Genomic DNA, 20520 nt, shown 5'->3' with positions numbered 1-20520 from the left:
TCAAGTGTCTGCATGTCCTTCCTAAACTGAGGGGACACAGCACTCAATGTCCTTCCTAAACTGAGGGGACAGAGCTGGACACAGCACTCAGTGTCCTTCCTGAACTGAGGGGACACAACTGGACACAGCACTCAGTGTCCTTCCTAAACTGAGGGGCCAGAGCTGGACACAGCACTCAATGTCCTTCCTAAACTGAGGGGACAGAGCTGGACACAGCACTCAGTGTCCTTCCTGAACTGAGGGGACACACTGGACACAGCACTCAGTGTCCATCCTACACTGAGGGCCCAGAGCTGGATGTGCAGTGTTACCGCCCCCCAGGCAGAGCTGTCACACAAAGCCCTGGCCCGGGTGGCTGCTGCCTGCCCTCCGTGCATGCCCAGGCTGCAGGATGTCCCTGCCAGGTGTCCCTGCCAGGTGTCCCTGCCAGGCTCACCGTGGAAGTGCTGGGCCGTTCTGCGGCGCAGGCCCTCCAGCGTCTCCTCCGTGTCTGCCCACTCCAGCACCAGCCTGCGGCCGTACAGGTGAGTGCTGTGGCACAGGGCATTGAAGGCTTTCTGCGGAATTAAAAGAGAGGAAAAGAAATTAAAGGAGGAAATAGGAACAGGTTCACAGGAGGGAAGGCAAAGATGTCCCTCCCTCTGCCCTGCAGCAGAAAGGGAACATCGTACTCGGAGTGCTGTGCTCTGAGGGGGCAGGATCCATCTCCATCAGAGGCTCTGACTCGGTCATTTATCTTCCCTGTACTTGCAGCAGGGCAAACTCCCATCACCACTGCTGCTGGCTGCTGCTCAGGGGGGCTGGAGGCCAGCACAGCACAGGACCACCCTGAGCTGGGAATGCTGCAGCCCCTGGAGCTTTGGGTGAGCACTGGGTGGGACTCGTGGCTCCCTGGCACCCTGTTCCCTGCTGGGGCACAGGAGAGCACAGCTCAGCTGTGACAGAAGTTCCTCTCTGCTCTGGAAGCAAGTTGGAAAACTGCCTTTCCCCGTGCCTAACATTTGGTGACTTGGCTGTTGTGGCAGAGCAGAAGCCAGCCCAGAAGTCCTCTGCTCTTCCTGCCTGTGGTTGGCTCTGCTGCAGAAACCCAGAGGTTTCCTGGTGTTAGATCCTGTTTAGTAACACCCATAGAGCTGTCACCTCTTGGTGATGTTGAATATAAACGTGCCAGCCAGCCCAAAGCTCAGATGGCTTTCTCTGTCCATAGAGACACCCAGAAAACACTGACCCAGTCCAGGGAAGTTTGATTTTGTCTTTATTTCCTACAGAACTTCAAGGAAATTCAGGACTGAGCAGTATTTGGCCCACAATGCAAATACACAAACACACTGGGAAAATATTTTTATCCCTTTGGGCCCACAAAGTGCTTCACAGTAAAGGCTGAGCATGGAGTGGAGAGAAATGCCCCAAATTCTTTTTTATAAAGCCCCAGCTAAGGCTGGGACTAGCTCAAGTTTTGAGCTCTGCAAACTCATATCCCTGGGACAAAAATGGCAACTCTGGGATCAGACACACACCCTGCTGTCCAGCAGGGACCTGAGCTCCCACCTGGAGGCCCCCAAACCAGCTCCCAAGGTGTCCTGTAGAAACCCACGTCTCTCCTCTGAGCTAAAAGCAGCTTTGAAGCACTGCAGCTGTCCCCAAATGCCACACCTCTGGGCAGAGGGGCTTGTCCTGCTGTGCTGCCCACAGCTGCTCCTCGGGACCCTCCCTGAGCTGCTGGGTTATGAAACTCATAAAAATCCCAATTTTCAGTAACCAGCACCCAGTAACCTGAGTTTTCCTCAGTCCTTTCCCTCCTGTGCTATAAAACAGTGAGGAGGAGCCCCAGGTCCTCCTGCTCCATGGCACGGGTGAAATTCCCACCATCCCAGCACCCCCAGCTCCCCAGGGGATCCCGGCAGGGCACAGTGCCCCCTTTTCCAGGGGCACATTCCTCCTGGAAGAGCTGCAAGCTCCAGCTGTTTTTATTTGCTGCTGCTGTGTTTTCAAGGCCTATCTCCCAATTAGCAGAGCAATGTGTTGGCTTAAACAAACACTTGGGGGGAGGCGGCGGGAGGGAGTTGTGAGGGCTGTTTGTGTTGGCACGAGGAGCCTTTTCCAAAGCCTGGCACACAACCCACGGCTCTTCACACTGCATTTCCTTTGTTAATCCCTATTTTTGGATTTCTCCTTCCCACAGCACAAGCAGGAGGAAGGTTGGGTGACAGCACACAGCCCATCCCCTGCTCCACAGGTCATGGAGGAGGGCAGACCATGATGAACGTGGCATTTGGGGTGGGCTTTGGTCCTCTGAGGCTCTTCCCTGCTACCTCCTCCTCCTCCCCATGGGATTGCCATCCTCTGATTTTGCTGGCAGCCCTGGGAAAGGTCATGGAGCAACAGGGAAGGCAGATGCTGCCATCAGGTTGTGTCATGTGCAAGAAACCCCCTGGGAGAGACACATCTGCCAGCAGCCTGGTGCCATTGACCCTTCCTGGCCAAACACATCCCAAAATGAGGTGGTTTGCACCCACGATGAGGGAAAAGCTCCAGCCTGTACTGGGATCTCTGCTCCCTGTGCTCCAGATGGGCCCCAGGAGCTGGGAATGCAGAAGGGAAGCTGCACATTTCAGGTGACAAACACATGCACGTCACTTCTTTGGAAACGAGCTCAGACAAAATTTAGCTGTTCACTGCTATGAGAGGAATTAAGACTTTTTCAGGAGAGAAAAAAAAGGAGAAAGTGCTGATGATTTAAAAGACAAAGGGATGAAGGGGAGAAATGCCATCCCCATACATCCACACTGCTGGAAATCTTCCAGGGAGAGGACGAAATCTGCCACTGCCGCTATTCCAAATGAAAAGATAGGTAGGGAAAAAAGATATTTTAATTAGGTGACAAGTATGAAATGAGGAGAAGCAGGCTGGCTTTCACAGAAAGCAGGAGCTATTTTTGCGGTGCAGCTCCTCTGTGTGAGCATCTGCCTTCCCAGGACACCTCTTTGGAGGAACAAAGAAGGGCCAGAGGTTTGTGGAGTTGTATCCAAACAAGGGCTAAAGGGAGGTGTGGGGTCTGCTCATTCAAGAGAGATTCACCACAAAAGCCCTCTCATTTCCAGGGCTTCATATCTTCCTACACCTTTAGGGAGAGCCTTTGCCACAAAAAGCTCTTTTTGAAATGCCCAACCCCAGTTCTGATAAAGGGTAACCCACCCTCTGCCAGGCCATCCCGAAGCCTGAAGATCCTGGCAAACATTCTCCCAGGCCTCATTTGCTTTCCAGATGCTTTAGTGTTGCATGACAACACTGTGGGCTTCTCCTCCTCGAGAACAGAATGTGAACATGCTTAAAAATGCCATTTCTGAGCACTTTTTGTAAAGTTTGGTTCACGCTTAACATTACGGCTCAGCATGGTGGAAAGAAGCGGGGAGAGGAAAGGGAGAGGCTGGAAGAGCAGCTTAAAAACGTCTGTGGGATTCAGAAAGTGAATTTCCAAGTGAAGAGGTGGCTGATAAACCCCCAGGAAGGCCAGGCTGCTGGGATGAGGCTCTGGAGCAGAGCCTGCTGTGCTGGGAGGGCGGGGAGCGGAGACCGGACCGCGGCGTCTGTCACCCCTGGGTGTGACAGCGCCAGCCCTGACTGCTGCACTCATTTGGAGGACAGTGCTGCTCTGCCTCCACATTCCCCCTTGCCCTATTAAATACTCAAGCCAAAGAGCCTCCAGGCTGGAATCATTAGAGGGACAAAGGGTCAACAACATTAGGAGATTGATAAATATCCCTCCCTCGCAAGAGCCGGTCCCAGCTGAGGACGCTCTGTGCGATGCCAGCTGCACACAAGGATTTTTCCTTCCGTGCGTGTGCATTTTGAAAGCGTTGGCTGTCTCTCCCAAATGGGCAATTTCTATTTGGAGACCAGATGTATTTTTATATCAACAGGGGAGAAAAGTGGGAACTCGGCTTCCCAGTTAATAGTTCAAAAATAAAAACAATTCCGCAACGATCCTGCGCAGGGAGCGTCAGGGAACGGTTAGTGCTTCCTTAAGCGGAGTTAATTTGGTCTTGCCGGTGCATCGGAGTTCCAGGGGAGGCTGAGGAGAGCCAGCCCAGCCTGCTGGGGCAGATCTGCAGGCGCAGCCTCGGGGAGCTGGGAGGAGGAGCCCCCACAGTCGTGCTGGCTGTGGAAAATCTCCATGTGCGCTCCCACAGCAGCCGTGGTTGTTCAGAGAAAAAGACAAACACGGGAGGTCACAGGCTTTAAATGCCCAACAAAGGCAGCCTAACTATTCTATTACAAACCCATCATGTTTTATAAGATGCTTATAAGCAATTTCCAGATTACCACTCTGAGCAAAAAGCGTCACTGACAGTCAGAGCTATTCAGCTCAGAGGTCTCCAGGCCCACTCCCCTCCTCTCTCATTTCACTCAGCAATAAACTCTAAGCCAATTATGAGCGTGTTTACAATATTCAGGATCCTATTCATCAATACACCGTGCATCCTTTTCCAGACGGCCAATGGAGTGTACTTGATGTGCCACTTGTGAGACAATTAAATCCCTCAAAGAGACGAGGGTGGAAAAAAAATATGAAGAAGGAAGAAGAGCTGCTTTGCTGGGAAAGAAGAAAACCCCGCTGAGAGCTCTTCCACAGGGCAGCTCTCTCCCTGTGTGCTCCCCTCCATCCATTTGGGAGCAGTGCCGTGGGCAGGGCCCTGCCTGCCTCACTCCCATCACCATAGATGGGCTGCCTGTCACTGAGATTCCCATTTGTCCAGTGCAGCTGGAATCAGTCCCTGAGGGGATGGAAAGGGATGGGAGGCAAACACTGAACCTGTGCCTGTTTCCCCCAGAGAGCAGCAGAAAAGCAGGTGCTGCCTCACACCCCCCCCAAAGTGAGCAGCAGTAAAGGACCAGTCTGGCCCCTCTCTGCACCTTTCCACCCAAAGCCTGAAGTTTCCTCGGGAAAAGATCAATTCAAACCTCAGGAACAAAGCCTGAATGAGTGTGGAGTGAAGCTGAGGTGAAGGCAAAGCTGCTTTGAGCAGAGCCACAGGCACAGCTCAAGGTGCAGGGAGAGGAACCAGGCTCCTGGGGGGATCCCTGCACCCCCAGCTGGCCCCCAAGGGGAGGACGGGAGCTGAGCAGAGGGAAGTTTGAGTTAGGATCAATACAGGACTAACAAAGAAACTCCATGTACTGTGTTATACAGGAGGTCAGGCTGGAAGGGATGATCTAATAGTCCCTTGTGATCCTGGATCAATGAATGCTGTCTAAAAACATAAACACAGGCTCTGGCTGGCTCCCCCCTCCTCTCTCCTTCATCTCTGCTCACAGTCTGGAAAATCTGGAGTTCTGGGGGCTCATGTGGTCCCTTCCCTCCAGCAAAGACACCCCGTGGGTTGTCTCCCAGCCACTCCCTTCCAGACCCTGCACAAACCACCAGGAATCAGCAGCAGGATGAAATCCACCCTGCTCCAGAACCTCTGGCAAAGGATAAGAGCAGGATACCATCAGACAGGCTGCAATCCCCTTGTTTCTGCTAAAAGCACGGAACTTAAAGGTATAGGAAAGCTTTCAAAGAAATAAATGAACTAGGCCAATTCATAACTGCTGATCCTGTGGCACTGGGAAAGCAGCAGGTAAGGCTGCTCACAGGGGGCTCTCAAAACACACAGGAGAACTGGTGAACACAAGCCTTGCACAGGTTACAAATGAGGAAACAGCCACAATATCCCAAACTCCCCTAAAATCAAGGCGGTGGTGGGGGTGGGGCATGTGCAGAGGTTTCCTGATGTGTTAATGTTGGGTCAAAGCCATCCTGTCTCACCTTGCTGCTGACAAACCTGAAAAATCAGCTCCTGTCCTTCTGTATCACAAGAATTTGCACTTATTTTATCAGTTGCACCAAAATTATCCCCATTAGGGTTTTGGCTGTGGGTTTTGCTGCTGCCCACGTGGGGGTTTCAGCCTGAGTGCAGCTTTCCTGGGGAATGCCACCAGCCTGCCCCAAGCCTGGGCTGAGCCTCAGTGGGGCAGTGCCAGGAGGGAGGGGGGAGCACAGCTCACCTTGGCATCCTGCTTGGTGACGAAATCCACGAAGCCAAAGCCCCGGTGGGATCCTGTTCCTGCCATTTTCTTGGGCAGCCGGACGGTCTTGAGCTCTCCAAAGGTGCTGTGGATCCAAGGAGAAGCAGGGACAGAATGAGATGAAGGGAAGAGTCACCCCTTTGCCACCGACCTTGGCAGTGCCAGCTGCACACCCACACTGGGTGGGTCACTCACATCAGGTGAGCCTCTGCAGCCCCTCTGCTTCCCTGCTTTTCCAAAGCAAATACAACCAGCTAAAAACTCAGCCTGGATTTCAAGGATCATTCTGGATATAAAACTTAACTATACAAAAAACTTCTTTAATGTAACTGCTTTGCTCCTCCTTACCTCAGGAGATCCAGCCAGAATGCCATGCCCTGCTCAGGGTGGGCAAAGCATCTCCAGGTGACCAGGGCTGCTCCAAATCCCACCAAAACAGATTTATTTGCACCTTTAAAGAGGGGCTGGAGTGCACAGGATACAGGCAGGAGACAGAGCATGGTCCCACAGGGAATTATTCTGTTTCCAGAATAGCACTTCCATCCTCAGAGGTGTCATCCCTGCAACTCCAGGGATCCTGGGCATTTTTGATGATTGGATTTCCTCGCTCTAACCCTTCAGCCTCCCCCATCCTGCAGCTTCTGTGCTGGAATAAACTGGTTTTATCTAAGCTTTCTGGATGCAGAAAGGCAAACAGGCGAATCCAGCAGACCACAACAACCTCCATATCCAACAGCATTTCAGACAAGTTTTGCAGTGTCAGTGGAAAGCCAAGAACAGGGAGATAAGGGGGCTTCTGTCCCAGAGAGGGACTTGTGGCTTCAGCACCAAAGCATGCAGCCATCCCACTTTGTCCAAAAACCCTAAAAACAGTCCCAAAGGCAGCACGAGCCAGACACCCCTCTCCAGTGCCATCCTCTGGAGAAATTCCAGGACAAAGCCGGCGCTTTCCCTGCTGCCAAGCTCCTGCTTCCCCTTCTCCTCCCCTCCCCTCGCACCCATTTATCAAACACATATGCACAAACTGCAGGCAATAAATATTTAATGTGGCCCAGGTCTGAAGAGATGTGTTATTTTATTTGAAAATCTCCACACAGGCGTGCATACACAAAAGGAGCCTGGGATACAGCAGTGCCAAAGAGCACCTGGGAATAAACACAGTAAAGGCCATAAAAGCTCTCGTGAAATGATATAAGCTAAATCCTGGGAGTTAACCTGCTGCACTGGCAGCATGACCAGGCATTCATCCACCCAATTTCCTTAGGCAACGTGGTGTGTAAATGCACCATTATGAAGCTTCAAAATGAATCCGCACGTCTCCCGCTCGGTGCTTTCCCTCCCTCTCTCCCTCCTGCCCCCTCCGAGCTGGAGCTACGCAAACAAACAAACAAAACCCCAGCACAGCAGAGGGAGCAGCCTCAGCTGCTGGCAGTGCTCACAGCCTGTGGTTTCCAGAGGTGCTCCTGCAAGGGGGTGGGGGTGACAGGGACTCCTGAGATCCCTGGGGCACCTCACATGCTGTGACTGGGTGAAGGGAGAGGCAAGGAGAGAGCTCCTGAGCCATGGAGATGTCCATGTACCAAGGGAATAGGGGAGGTAGGAGCCATGGGCACGCTCCAGTCTCTCCCTCTCCATATCACAGACATTGCCTGGGGGTGCAGAGTGTTTGCTGAAGGAGCAGGAGCAGAATGTTTGCTCTGAGACAAGGCTCAGTCTGGGCACTGACACACCACTGTGGCCTTCTGACACCAAGATCCAGTGTCCAGGATGGGCCAGGAGGTACCCAAGGAGCAGGAGGGTTCTGCATTCAGGCTCTCAGAGAAGCTGTGCTGAGCCACATTGGCCTGGGCAGAGCAGGGAGGGACTGGCTCATCCCTCCTGCCCGGCTCAGAGCAGCCCAGGCTGTGGAGGGAGCGGAGCTGATCCAGATGCAAGCACGGCCGGCCAGGAGCTTTGCCCGGGCAGAGGGAGCCAGCAGGGGCTTCCAGAGGGATGGAGGACAGGTGGAGGGGTGAGGGAAGCCGAGGGGACAGGGCTGACCCCAGCGGGGCCATGCAGGGGAGCAGCGTCCCCCCCACGGCGGCGCTAATTAGAAAGCACAACACAGCAATTACCAGCACAGAGCTGCGAATGAAGCACAGGCTCCGGCCTTTAATGTTCTCCTCTCCAGTGCCAGGCTCAGACTCACACCTCTCCTTTCCAATTATTTCTCCTGGATCTGGGGGGAGAGAGAGGCAGGAGGGAAGCCAATTCCCCCCGCAGTGCCAGGCTCCGTGGGCAGGGGAGCCAGAGGGAAGGCAGGTGCTGTACCTTTGCTCCCTCTGCAGCTGCATCCAGGCTCCAGGATGTGTGTGGAGTGTGCCACGGGCAAAGCACGGCACTGGGGATGGGAGACAGGAGCACATCACCCAAGAGACACCAGAGCACGATGGAAAGGGAGGGAAGGAGGCAGCTTTTCTGTAAGATCTCATGGAGCTGTTTGAAAAGGTGCTGCCAGGGGCTGGGATGGCTGTGGAGGGTCACAGCAAGGCAGACCTGGTGCCACTGTCAGCTCCTTCCTGTGCTCTGATGGGCACAGATGGAGCAAAAACCCCCCCAGAGGCAGCCCAGGGTGGGGGCTCCTCTGGGTGCTGGTGCCTCTCTCCTCTCAAAGTGCGCAGAGATCAGCAATCCTGCTGCCAGCACACAGCACAGCACCAGGCCAGGCTCCTTTCCTCAAGCAGGATGGGTTAAAAGGAAGTTCCCAGCATCAGCGAGTGTGAAACCAGAGTGGATTCTGGATTTATACTCACCCACGCCTTCTCCAAGTGCTCCTGAGCCTCTGCACCAGGGCTGAAGGACGTGGTGGTTGTGGGAGCCAAGGCTGGAGACATTGACTGGTTTGCAGCCAGCCTGGTTTAACTTTGCACAAGACCTGAACCTCATTCCTGGTGAGCCCACCAGACCCCTGTGCCTGGCCTGGAGCTGGACTCCTGGCAGGACACCCCCTCAGCTCCTGGTGGCACCACACTGGGATGGGAGTTCAGTGTGGCCAAGGTGTGCAGCAATCCCAAATCTCTTGTGAAACCCCCACGGAGCAGCTCACAATTCATACAGGAAGGTTTGGGGGGCCAGAAGTGATGAATTTTGCTGCAGAGGCAGCAGGATGGCAGAGGCCCTGTGACCTGCCATGCACACGGCTGCCCCAACTCCTCCCTGCCCCCTTCCCACAGACCCATGAAAAACAGCATCCAACAGCTATTCTCTGAAATCCCCGTGGATTCAGGACCAGGAGGGGAGGGCAGAGGTGTGCAGCACGTGGCTCTCCCTGCCTGGGCTGCCCTGTCCCTGCCAGGCTGGCAGAGCTGCCCTCGCCTCGCTCTCCCAGGCTTGGCATGTTCTCCTGCTCTTGGCTGGGAGGGATGGCAGCCTCCACAAACACTGCAGCTCCTGTTTCCTAAATGAGAACCTTTGTTCTGTGCCCATCCAGGTTTGCTGGGAAACCAGAAAAAGCCTGTGCTGGCCCTGGCTGAGCCACGACACACAGGGCTGCAGGACAGAGACGGTCATGAGCTCTCCTCTGACAAGTCACCCATTCCAAGCCCAGCAGAAACACAGGGAGCATCCCAGAGATGCCAGCAGGGCCATCCTCTCCCACCCACAAGAGAAGCAGCATTTCTCCACAGCAGTGCTGGCTATCAGCTGCTCTCCTGCTGCTTTGGCAGCTCTTCCAGCTGCCATCCCGCTTCCCTGGCTGAACACAGGGAGGAAAAGGAGATTTCTCCTCTTCACTGCAAGCTGGCTGCAGGTCAGAGGAACATCACTCCTTGGGATTGTAATTAGATCCTTCTGGCACAGGCCAGCTGGGAGGCAAGTCCTTTGCCTGCTAATTATAGGACATTATATTGCCATTAAACTGCACGTTCCAGCTCGGGAGACAACCCACGGCTCGCTTGGCTTTGCCTGGTCACCAGAAGGAGCCTGCACATCCTTCACCAACACAGCCCAGAGGCCAGGGGACAGAGGGGAATGCGCATGGAGGTGGGCTCCAGAAAACCTCTTCCCTCCCCTTCCTTCCTGCCCGGTCTCCAGAGAACCCCACAGCTTCAGGCAGCCGTGAAGGCCGCTCATTCATGGGACAGGTACCTCCAGATCAGGGTGAACGTGGGATCACTGTGGTTTGGTTGGAGGAAACCTTAAAGTTGATCTCATTCCACCCCTGCCATGGGCAGGGACACCTCCCACTCTCCCAGGGTGCTCCAAGCCCTGTCCAGCCTGGCCTTGGGCACTGCCAGGGATCCAGGGGCAGCCACAGCTTGTCTGGGCACCTGTGCCAGGGCCTGCCCACCCTCACAGGGAACAGTTTCTTCCAAAGAATTTCTTCAATTTCTTCCCAAAAATTGTAACCATTTCTCCAGCTGGGAAGCGTTCCCTCCATTTTAACTCGTTCCCTGTGTCAAGAGCAGCATTTAAACTGCAGAGTCCTTGGGACAGGCCAGTCCTGTCCACCCTGATGGGTATTTTCAAGTCCCAATCACACAGAAGTTCATCTGACTTGGGTCTTGGTGCACCCCCAGCCATGGGCTGATCAAGGACTCTTGTCCTGCCACGTTCTGAGGGGGAAAGCACAGCTGACACCACGGATCTGTCCACTGCCAAAAACACAGAACATCTTGGAAAAAACCACAACAATCACCCTGAGTGTTCTGCAGATGAGCACAGAGGTCCCACTGTCCAGAGCAGTCCTGAATCCCCCTCTCTGGTTTATATTCCTTCAAGGAAAACAAAATGGCAAAACCGCGTTGAAAAACTGATTATGAAAACCTTAACCAAGGCTGCCAGCCTTCTCCTGGGTTGCCACCACCTCCTCCTCCTCTCCTCTGCTGCCTTCCCACCCTGCCCAAACCCCCCCTGTGCCTGCTGGCAGCCCGGGGCTGGCTGAGGCAGGCAGCGTGACTGCTCATCCCAAATGGCTCTGGGCAGGGATGGAGAGTCCAAAGCAGACACGAGTCCTCCCCTCCCCTCCCTGCACAGCCCCAGCCCTAGGAGCAGGCTGCAGCCACGCAGAATTCACTCAATCCCTTTGCAATGCTCCTCTTCATTTTATTCTTTTTTCCCCGCTCTCCCCCAAACAGGACCTTCCCCTCCTCAGAAAGCGATGGCCCTGCCAGTCTCTGCCTGATTAAAAGGGGGAGGGAAAAAAAATACAATAATGGTCCTTTTTTTTTTTTTTTCTTTCTTCCTCCTTGAGGAAGGCAGGACCCTGGCAAATGGTTTTGCCCCTGGGCTGAGCCATGGCCAGTTCCACCCCCTGCATGAGGGAGTTAATGGAATACGCAGCAGAAGGGCCCTCCCGCCTCCCGCTCCAGGACTTCAGCTGACTCCAGGACGGCTAATCCCATTACAAGAAAATAACGTGGATAATTCAAGCTAATGAAATCGTTACAAGAATGTGGACAGCCAGGGGTGGACATTCAGAGCCAATTTAACACTCCTTGGTGTTGTTATCCCCGGCACAGGAAATATCTGAAAAGGAGGAAGGGAAAGGGAAGGAGGGAAGAAAAAAAGCCTTCCTCTCTTTTTAGCTTAAATCCTGTTAGAGAGTTCAGGAATTAATCTGGCACCCATCTCCCCTATTACCATTATCAGCAGCAGCATCAAAAATGTCTCCTTCACCTCTGAAAATCAGCAAATGAAGGCACAGAAAGACAAGGTGGGAGGGAAAGCTCTGGATCCCTGTGCCAAGTCAAGCTGTGGCTCCCTCCAGCTCTGGTAGAGACGTGGGTGGAGGGATTTGGCAGCAGAGCAGGGGTCCCAGTGTCTCCCTGGCCCACAGATGGAGGGACACCAGGGAGCAGGTCCCCAGTGCAAAGCTGATCCTTCATTCCCTGTGCTGGCCAGTCCTGGATAACCAAAGCACTGCAAAATCCACGTGAAGAGCCAGCGGGCCACGGGACAGCCACGTCTGCGCCTTGCTCTTTCCTCCATGGATCATCAGTTTTTCCAGCTTCCTCTCCTCTTTGCCCAGGAGCACTGTCTTTGTTAGGAGGGCCCTTGATCCGCTGCTGCAGCACAGCTGGGTTTGCTTTATGTGATTCCTCTTTTCCCTGTGCTGCTGGGAGAAGCGTTGCTGCCTGCCCCAGGCTCGGCTGCTCCAAGCCGTGGATCCCTTTCCCTTTCCCTTCTCTGTTTTTTGGGAAGACCTGTCCTTGCTGACAGAGCCTCCTGGGGCAGGTCCAAACCCAGGCTCCCCTCACTGCAGCATCTCACACACTCCCTGGAATAACACTGCTGCTGGCCCAGCTCTGGATGTCCCTCCTCATGGAGGAAGTCCATGAGATCCACAAGAAAACAGCCCTGGGGAAGCTGCTGCTCCCTTGGGTGCCTGGGGAAAATTCCCAGTTTAGCTCTCCCCAGATTTATCGGATTTTGGCAGAGATCTTAAAAAATTATTTAGATGCCCAACACCACGACTACTGCAAGTGCCAGGAACTATGTGGACATGGATGTGCTTCTTCCAAGGAGCTGGGAATTCACCCACAAATCCCATTTTTAGTGGCAGCATTCTCCCTTGGAGCTCGTGGCAAAGCAGGATCAGGAACTCACAGCTTTGGCCCCGGAGCAGGAGGCAGCCAGGGGATCTTCCCTCTCCTCGAGATGCTGGATCAGTGGCTGCTTCCCATGGCTTAACTGGCTTGTTTAAAAACACAGCGAAACATTTTATCCCTTCTCGATTTATTTTCCTTAACAGTTGCTTATGAGGGACCTTATCAAAAGCGTTCTGAAATTCCAAGTAAATTAGTCATTAGGCAGGTTTTCAGAACAGTAATTAGGCCACTCCATGCCCCTGATGTATTATTTACCTGAGAAGATCTACATAATTAGGGCTCTTCTTTATAACTGGTATTACACACACTAAATTCTACTCCAGTCTATCGTGTAATTACGCAATTAGGCCACACACTAAACAGAAACCAATCCTGAAAACCAAGCAGAAAGAAAAAAAAAACCAACCCACAACAGTAATTATTATTTTTTTAAATTCTCCATCAGCAGCACAGCAGCAAGTCTTAAAATTTTAATATCCCTCCACTTAAGTCATTTCCAAGCAGGTGCTGCAACCAGGTTTGGTTTCTTAATTTTGCCACGTTTAATCCCACTTGGGGAGGTTTTAACATCGGGAGAGATCGGCTCTAAAGGCTGGTGGGAAATGGGGCCTTTCCCTTCCCTGGGTTTGCTGTGCTGGTGGGAGCAGCCTCCTGTCCCTGTGCAGCTCCCCAGCCCCTGCTCCTCCCAATCCATGGGGATTTTCCCCAGCTCCTGGAGCAGCCAGGTACAGTTGCTATGGTGTGACCGTCACAGCGGTTCCTCCCTCCAGAGCCGGCTCCATGCAGGAATTTGAGCATGGAAGGAAGGAGTGAGAGCCCCTGCAGCAGGAGGAGGGATGTGCAGAGCCCCACCCAGCAGCCTGACACTCCTTAGGATGGAAGGATGGACGTGGGCAGCTCCTGATTTGTCCCCATCTTTCTTCTGGTCCCACTGCAAAGCAGATCCCAGGGTGTCCCTGGGGTGTGGCACATGTCCTGCTTGGCTGCCTGGTCCTTGCTGATGTACAGCCTGCACCACTGGGGTGGGAAGTATTCTTTTAATCCACCAATCTATTTTAGACTTGGTGACATCAAAGAAAAGCAGCCAGGACTCACTGACACCTCCGGGAGAAGACACCTGCCTATTCTCCACAGTTTTAAAGAGAACAATGATTCACTGTTTAATGAAAGCAGGAACAGATTTCATCCTGAAATTTTACACCTCAGTGCCCACAACATCCAGCTCCTAAGGGACAGGAGAAGGTGCAGAGCTGGCACAGGGAACACCACGAGCTTTAGCAAGCCCTAGGGTTAAGCAGCACTGCTGAACTCGAACACTGACATGAGTTTGGGAGCTCAAAACCACTCCAAAAGAGCCTGAGCTGGTGACTCAGAGGATTTAAAGAGAACTGGTGTGTGATGGAAGAGGTCACCCCAAACCAGCATGGAGGTGGAAAAATCCCACTTGAATATTATTCAGGTTTTGTTGTTGCTTCTCTTTTCTTGGGCAATCTTACAGAGCTCTGAGCTGGTTCTGGTCACAGCAGAGCTTTTGTCCCCTCTGCTGTCATGGGCCACGCTCAAATTCTCTCATTTCACCTATCCAACATCTTCCTTCTTAATCCTGCTAGTAATACAAGTTACTCCTAATAGTAATCTAATAGTAATTACCTTTTTTTTTTTTTTCTTCTGAGGGAGACAAAAGACATTCAAGTGTGGTGGAGAAAGGACCAGCTCCATCAGGACATCTTCCCCCACATCACCTCTCTGGGGCACACCAGGACCAAACCCTGCTCCCCTGGCAGCTGTCCCTGAGATGCACAAACGCAGCCCCTCTATCCCAAACCCTCACAAAATCTCAATCCTTGCACAGCCTTCAACAAGAGCCTCCAATGCCTGCAAAGCCTTTCTCAGAGCTCACAGTCCTAAGCCACAATTCTCCCAGCACGCAGCACCTTGCAGGAGCAGGGCTTAGGAGCCACCAAGTCGCTGCCCTAATCACCAGAGGGTCAGGATTTCAAAGGGACCCGCAGCTCTGACAGCGCTGAGATTTGGGGATTTATCTCTCCTGGGCTCTTTTGAAAATCCTGATCAGAGTGCAGCTCTGGTCAAAAAAAAAAAAGTTATGCTAAAAATAGTGCTCAGAGGAGGGCCTGGTGCAAATCTCTGCTCTTGGAGGATTCTTAGGAGGAGGAAAGGAGCCAGCTCCTTTCAAAGACAAGAGGAAATTTGTACAGCTAGCAACTAGGAAACACAGAAGGAACCCAAAGTTGTACCCAGGGCATCCTTTGGAGAAGGCAGCCTTGCTGTTAAGATACCAGCTGCATCAACAATCCAAAAAATAAAAATATATCTCATATTCAACTGTAGAACCTCCTGCACTGAGCTGGAGAATAAATATAGAAGCAATGAGGTATTTATAGGCACACAGCTATTTTAACACAGCTCCGCTTTAAAGAGAATCCTTATTTAAGTCTTGTCCCTGTAAAGCTGCAGGATGACTTAGAGAAATAACCTGATTAATTATTTTCATCAGGAGAACAGAGAAGCACGGAGGGGAGATCAAAGGCGCGCAGGCGCGGCGGGGATGTGGGAGCTGTGCTGGGACTCGAACACCAGAGCCTGCCCAGCTCTCCTGAGCTCAGCCTCGTCCCCAGAGCCCGGGCTGGCCACGGGTGGCACCTGCCAGGGGTCAGAATATGGCAAAGCACTAAAAACAGGCACAGAGGAGCTCCTTGGTGAGGCGGGTTGGGAGCCACCACGCTCCAGAGGTGGTAGAATATCCCATTTTCTGCTCGTGCTGGAAAAGCTCTGGGAGCAGAGGGGTATTTTCATTGCTAACTGGACAATTTGCCCATCCTGTGCCCAAAATTAGAGGTGTGGCTGCTGCCCAAGTTACCATGGTGGCTCTCCTGCTCCATGCCTTTGGTCACCCCTTGCCAACCTGCCATGACCACAGCAACAGCTCAGAGGCCACTTTGCACAGTGGGATTTGTCTTTACAGGTCACCTGGGAAAGTCCCAAAAGACAGGGCAGGGAGTGATTGGTGCGAGCACTACCTGAGCCACCACGGCACCCAGTGATGATGTTTCCTCTGCATTCCATGGAAAGCTCACGGCTCTCCACCCACCTGAGGAAGAGCTGGATGAAGAGGACAGAGATTTCACAGGATCACTGAGTGGTTTGGGCTGGAGACCATCCAGTCCAACCCTCCTGCCAAGAGCTCCAAGAAGTGTGGCCACGATGAGGGAAAAGGGGAAGGGATCACCCTTCCAGCCACAACCCACAAAAAAATACAAGCACAAACCTGGAAAAAAGGTGAGGCGGGCTCTAGGGGTAAGAACAACCAAAACAGCAGAGGACAGAGCAGGGTGCCTGCCATGGAGACTGAGCTGCAGCCAGGACGGGCTCAGGAATGCTGGGCTCGTGTGGGAGCTGTCACAGTCCCAGCTGATGGCAGTAAGTCCCTGCAGAGGTGACAGCTCAGGCAGATGCAGCAGACAGCAGAAAAGGGGGAGAAATCAGACAGGAGGCAAGGGCAGTTCCATCTTTACAGGCAGGGCTGGGCTGTGCTCGCTGGCACTGAAAAAAGGAGGCAAGTGCTTCAAAAGCAACTTTTCAGCAGCATCCTTGCTGAGCACAGGTAGGGCAGGGCAGGCTGGCAGCTCTCCTCCCTCCCTGCCTCCCTCCTCCAGACCTCCCTGCTGCAGCAGACCCAATTTCATGGGGTTTTTGCCCGAGCAGCGGGGTGGAAAGCGATCATCGGGATTTGCACACTGCTCCCCCCGCAAGGTGAGCAGCCCCAGCCCCACCTGGGTGAGGATGGGGGCTCCAGGGTGAGGAATGAGGCTCCAGTGAGCTCCCCAAACCAGCAGCCAGGGTGGGGATGGGGGCACCCACGCTCCCCCCAGCCCCGTCACCCTCCCGGCTGCTGACGGCAGAGACAGCGCAGTCCTGCGTGACAGCGTGAAATTAATATGATTTTGGGGGAAGCTGGCAGTGAGTAATGAGCAGCTCAAACACCTCGGCCCCACCCCCTCGCCCCCCAGACTCTTTTAACCCCTCAGCTGCTGGCATGGGATCGACGAGTGGGGAGAGCAAGAGCTGGGTTAAAGAGAAGCAGAGGAGGGCCATGGAGTCCACCTGAAATGGGATTTACAGGGTGAATTCTGGCACAAATCTCAGTGGTGCTGCTTGTGAGCTGCCTCAGACTGCTGAGATTGGCACTCTTGGGCTTGGAAAAGTCAACATTGCTGCTTTCCTGAGTGAGGTTTCACAAAGAGATGTCAAAAATGAAAAGGATGAGGGGCTGAAGGAGGAACAAATGTGTCCTCCAAACAGCCCTGGGCAAGGCCCAGAGCCCACCCAGGAGGGGACAGCCTGATGTGCACAGGCCACTGATGCGAAGAACAAAAAGCACTTTTCCAGCTTCCCTGGTATCTGATAAACGGGAATGTGGGCAGAAAAGACATCCCATCTTCACTGGCAGCTGATGTGAATCCCTGGCTGCCTGGTTGGGTCAGTCCCACAGCAGCACCTTCCTGAGAGGACAAGGCTCAGGAGCTTCCCCCTGTACTTAACTGCAGCAAATTTAAGATCTCCTGTCCTCTGCCAGACACCTGGAAGTGCTCAGGGTACTGCTGGGGGAGGAGGGGAGAGAGGTGAGAAGACAGATGGTCATCCTGATCTGCCTGAGCTTGGTTCCTTCAGGAAAAGCAACGTGCAGACAGCAATGCTGCTGGTGCCAGCAGCTGCAGCAGCCAGCACAGTTCAAAGGCCCCGGGCACAGGGACTGCCCCAGGGGGGCTGAGGGACTCTGCAATGGAAGGGCTTTAATTGCAATCACATCCCGAGGCTGGGAATATCCTGCACTGGGAGAGGGAGAAAAGCTGCAGCAGGCATGAGGTTAAAAAAATAATGATGCAAACAGAGATGCAAATAAAGGACACAATGTCATCGTGAGGAGAAAGCTGTGATTCATTAGAGGCTTGTTCAGGACCTTCTTGTGAAGTGAGACTGAAAAATACCCACACAAGGGAAAGATGGGGCGTGGATGGATCAACATCATCGGGAAAGAACTGCAGCTAAGAAATCCAACAGACAGAGGAATTTTAAGAGCGAGGAAATAATCATCTTGCCTGTACCTTGATGAAAGGCTGAGACACAAACTCCAAAGTTAGTCCAGTGTAATCTCAACATTAGAGATGGTGCAGTGCCCCAGCTGCCAGCCCCCAAAGGGCCAACTCTGAGAACAAACAAGAATTTGTTCTCAATATAAGGCAAAAAATACAAGGCAAAAAATTTGTTATATTGAGAATTTGTTCTCAATATAACGCAAAAAAAAAAAAAAAAATCCCATGCTTGTCCCTTCTCAGACACACACATACACTTCTTAAATTCAGACAAAAAGAGACCTTATACCATGAAGAACCCTGAGTGGGTAATTTCCAGGAGACAGCACAAGCAGGCTTTGGTTTTGCTCCCTGCCCACACCTGAAATTTTACCACTGCCCACATCTGATTTTTTTTTTGCCCTGAAAAAATGGTAAAAACCCCAAAGCAGAAGCCCAGAGTGGGATTTGAACAAGACATTCCAACAGCAGCCCCTTCCCCACCTGAGTGCACTTCCCTGAGCCCCTCCACGCTGCTGAGCACCGGAATTTGTGTGGAAAACTAATTAAAGTTCCCTCGGGAAGCTCGGTTGGATGCCCTGGGGAGGGGTGCAGGAGGCAGCCCAGAAATTCCCTTCATTTGCACAGGACAAATCCAGGTTTTGGGTGGGCAGAAAAGGGACCTGGAGTATGCAGAGAGCAAAAATGGGGGGAAAAATAAATACAAAAATCAAGTATGTAATGAATATTCAAACCCAGGAAAGGGATGTGCTGGGAAAAAAAATCTCCCTTCTGCTCTTGCAAAGAGCCACCTTTTAAAGCAACTTTGCTAAGATAACACAGAGTTAAACATTTCCTTATCTATGTTAAACACCTTTATGATTCAAACTGAAAAACAGCACTGCAAACCCATTTCCCTCTCTCCCACCCCATGGCTCCCTTTGGAGAGTGGCCAAATTAAAGTGGCCAGTTCCATTTCTGGGCTCTGAATATCAACCCAATTCTGCTGTGTTTGGGTTTCCACTACACAAGAAGATTTGAAAAAGGGGGAAAAAATAAAATGAGTTTAATTTATGCTGTTTGAAATAGAGAAATAAAGCAGCCAAACAGATCCCTGTATTCCTACCTGCAGCTCATGAGGCTGGTGCACATTCCTGCAAGCTGCTTCCCAAAAAAGCTCCTGCAGCCTGTGCAACATCCCCTGGCACTGCAGCCTGGGCATGGAAACAGCAGGGCTGGGAAAAGGCTGCAAGGATGCCCCTGGGACCAGCTGTGCAGGGGATCCAGGGTGCACAATCCAAAGTGTGGAAGAGCAGAGGGCGTGGGGTGGTTCAGGGGGCAGCCTGTGCCAGGGGCTCCCCACCCTCCAATGTCCCATCCATCCCTGCCTCTGGCAGTGGGAGCCATTCCCTGTGTCCTGTCCCTCCATCCCTTGTCCCCAGTCCCTCTCCAGCTCTCCTGGAGCCCTTCAGGCTCTGCAAGGGGCTCGGAGGTGTCCCTGGAGGTTCTCTCCTGTCCCTCCCAGCCTGGCTCCAGCCCTTCCCTCAGCTCTGGACTCGCTCTGACAGCTCCCCATGTGTCTTGTGCTCCCCTTGCAAACCAAAGGCACACTAACAATGCCTTCAGCTTCAGCTTTCGTATTTTCAGACTCTGTGCAGCCCAGGGGTGCAGCTCTGAGCTCACACTCAGGGTCACTCAGCTCTGCACAGAGCAGGGACACAAAACAAATCCTTCTCCTGCTGAGAACCAAGGACAACTTTCAGCCCAAAGGCACAAACAACAGTGGACTAAAGAGAGAAAACCAGAAGGATGGGACCTCAACAACCTGAAGCTATAATTGGACAATTAAACCCCAATATACAAATGGACCAAAACTTATAAAAATGTAAGATCTTGTGACCTGTTGTCCATTTTGTGACCATTTCGGGTCCACCTTGGGTGTAGCTCTGGTCAGGCTCTTGTCCTGCCCAAGGTGGGTACTTATTTCAATAAATCTCTACTTTATTCTCTAGCTCTGTCCAGTCTCTGTTCCAGCTCAGCCTTCCCAAGGCATCACTAAAAGCAAACAGTGGGTTTGAGCTCTTCAGCCAGGACAGAGGGAGCCATCAGCCAGGAAAAAAGGCAGCCTCCTTTCTTCCAAAACCCAAACTCAACGCACCCAAAGGTGCAATTCCTGTGAGAACCTTCACACAGCGTGGGTGGGAGCCCACAGCCAGAGTCACGCCAGGGCAGAACAGCTCAGTGCAGAGGAGCACCCTGCAGCCCCCAGGGGCAGCCAGGCTCCTGCTCAGGCATGGAGCAGCCCCTGCATTCCAAGAAGGAGCTGGAACCCAGCGTTGAGGCAGGCACCACGTCCTCTGTGCCTTCCCTGGAGCCTTGGGAGCAGCCCTGAGCCAGCTCCCAGCAGGGGCTGCACCTGGGAAGGCAGCTTGAAAATGTTCTTCTCCCAAAGGACAGGTCAAAACAAGGCTTGGGAGTCCAGCCCTGTGCTGGAAACAGCAGGGCACACCCACGCCTGTGCTGGGATGTCAAGCAGCACATGACAACCCCAGAGCAGGGCCTGGGAGGGCTTTGGAGAGCTCATGGCCTCTCCTGCTTCCTGAAGAACACCATGTGGTGATCCCCCTCACCACCACACCAAACTCACGGGCACCTTCCAGCGGTCACTGCAGAGCCCTGAGACACCTTCTGCTCCCGGCGCTGTTTGTGACAGGTTCCCACCCCAGTGTGTGCCTCCAGGCCAGGTCCATGTTCCACCTTCCACATCCCACCCT

The 20520-nt window shown here is 53.0% G+C and overlaps 1 protein-coding gene across 4 annotated transcripts in view; it reads right to left on the bottom strand.

Annotated features, from left to right (window-relative positions):
• The window catches only part of RBM19 (RNA binding motif protein 19), a 53190-nt gene that overhangs the window by 12573 nt on the left and 20097 nt on the right, over positions 1–20520 (bottom strand). For all 4 annotated transcript variants that reach the window (XM_063415946.1, XM_063415947.1, XM_063415948.1 and 1 more), the window contains exons 22-23: positions 6049–6154; positions 437–557 (exon numbers count right to left, since the gene is read on the bottom strand). In XM_063415946.1, coding sequence (XP_063272016.1) covers positions 437–557; positions 6049–6154 — 227 coding nt within the window. The remainder of the gene's footprint in view (positions 1–436; positions 558–6048; positions 6155–20520) is intronic.

The sequence above is a fragment of the Prinia subflava genome, chromosome 19 (genome assembly GCF_021018805.1).
Source record: "Prinia subflava isolate CZ2003 ecotype Zambia chromosome 19, Cam_Psub_1.2, whole genome shotgun sequence".
NCBI lineage: Eukaryota > Metazoa > Chordata > Aves > Passeriformes > Cisticolidae > Prinia > Prinia subflava.
The sequence above is the reverse complement of the archived record's forward strand: the minus strand, read 5'-3'. Positions and strand labels throughout refer to the sequence as shown.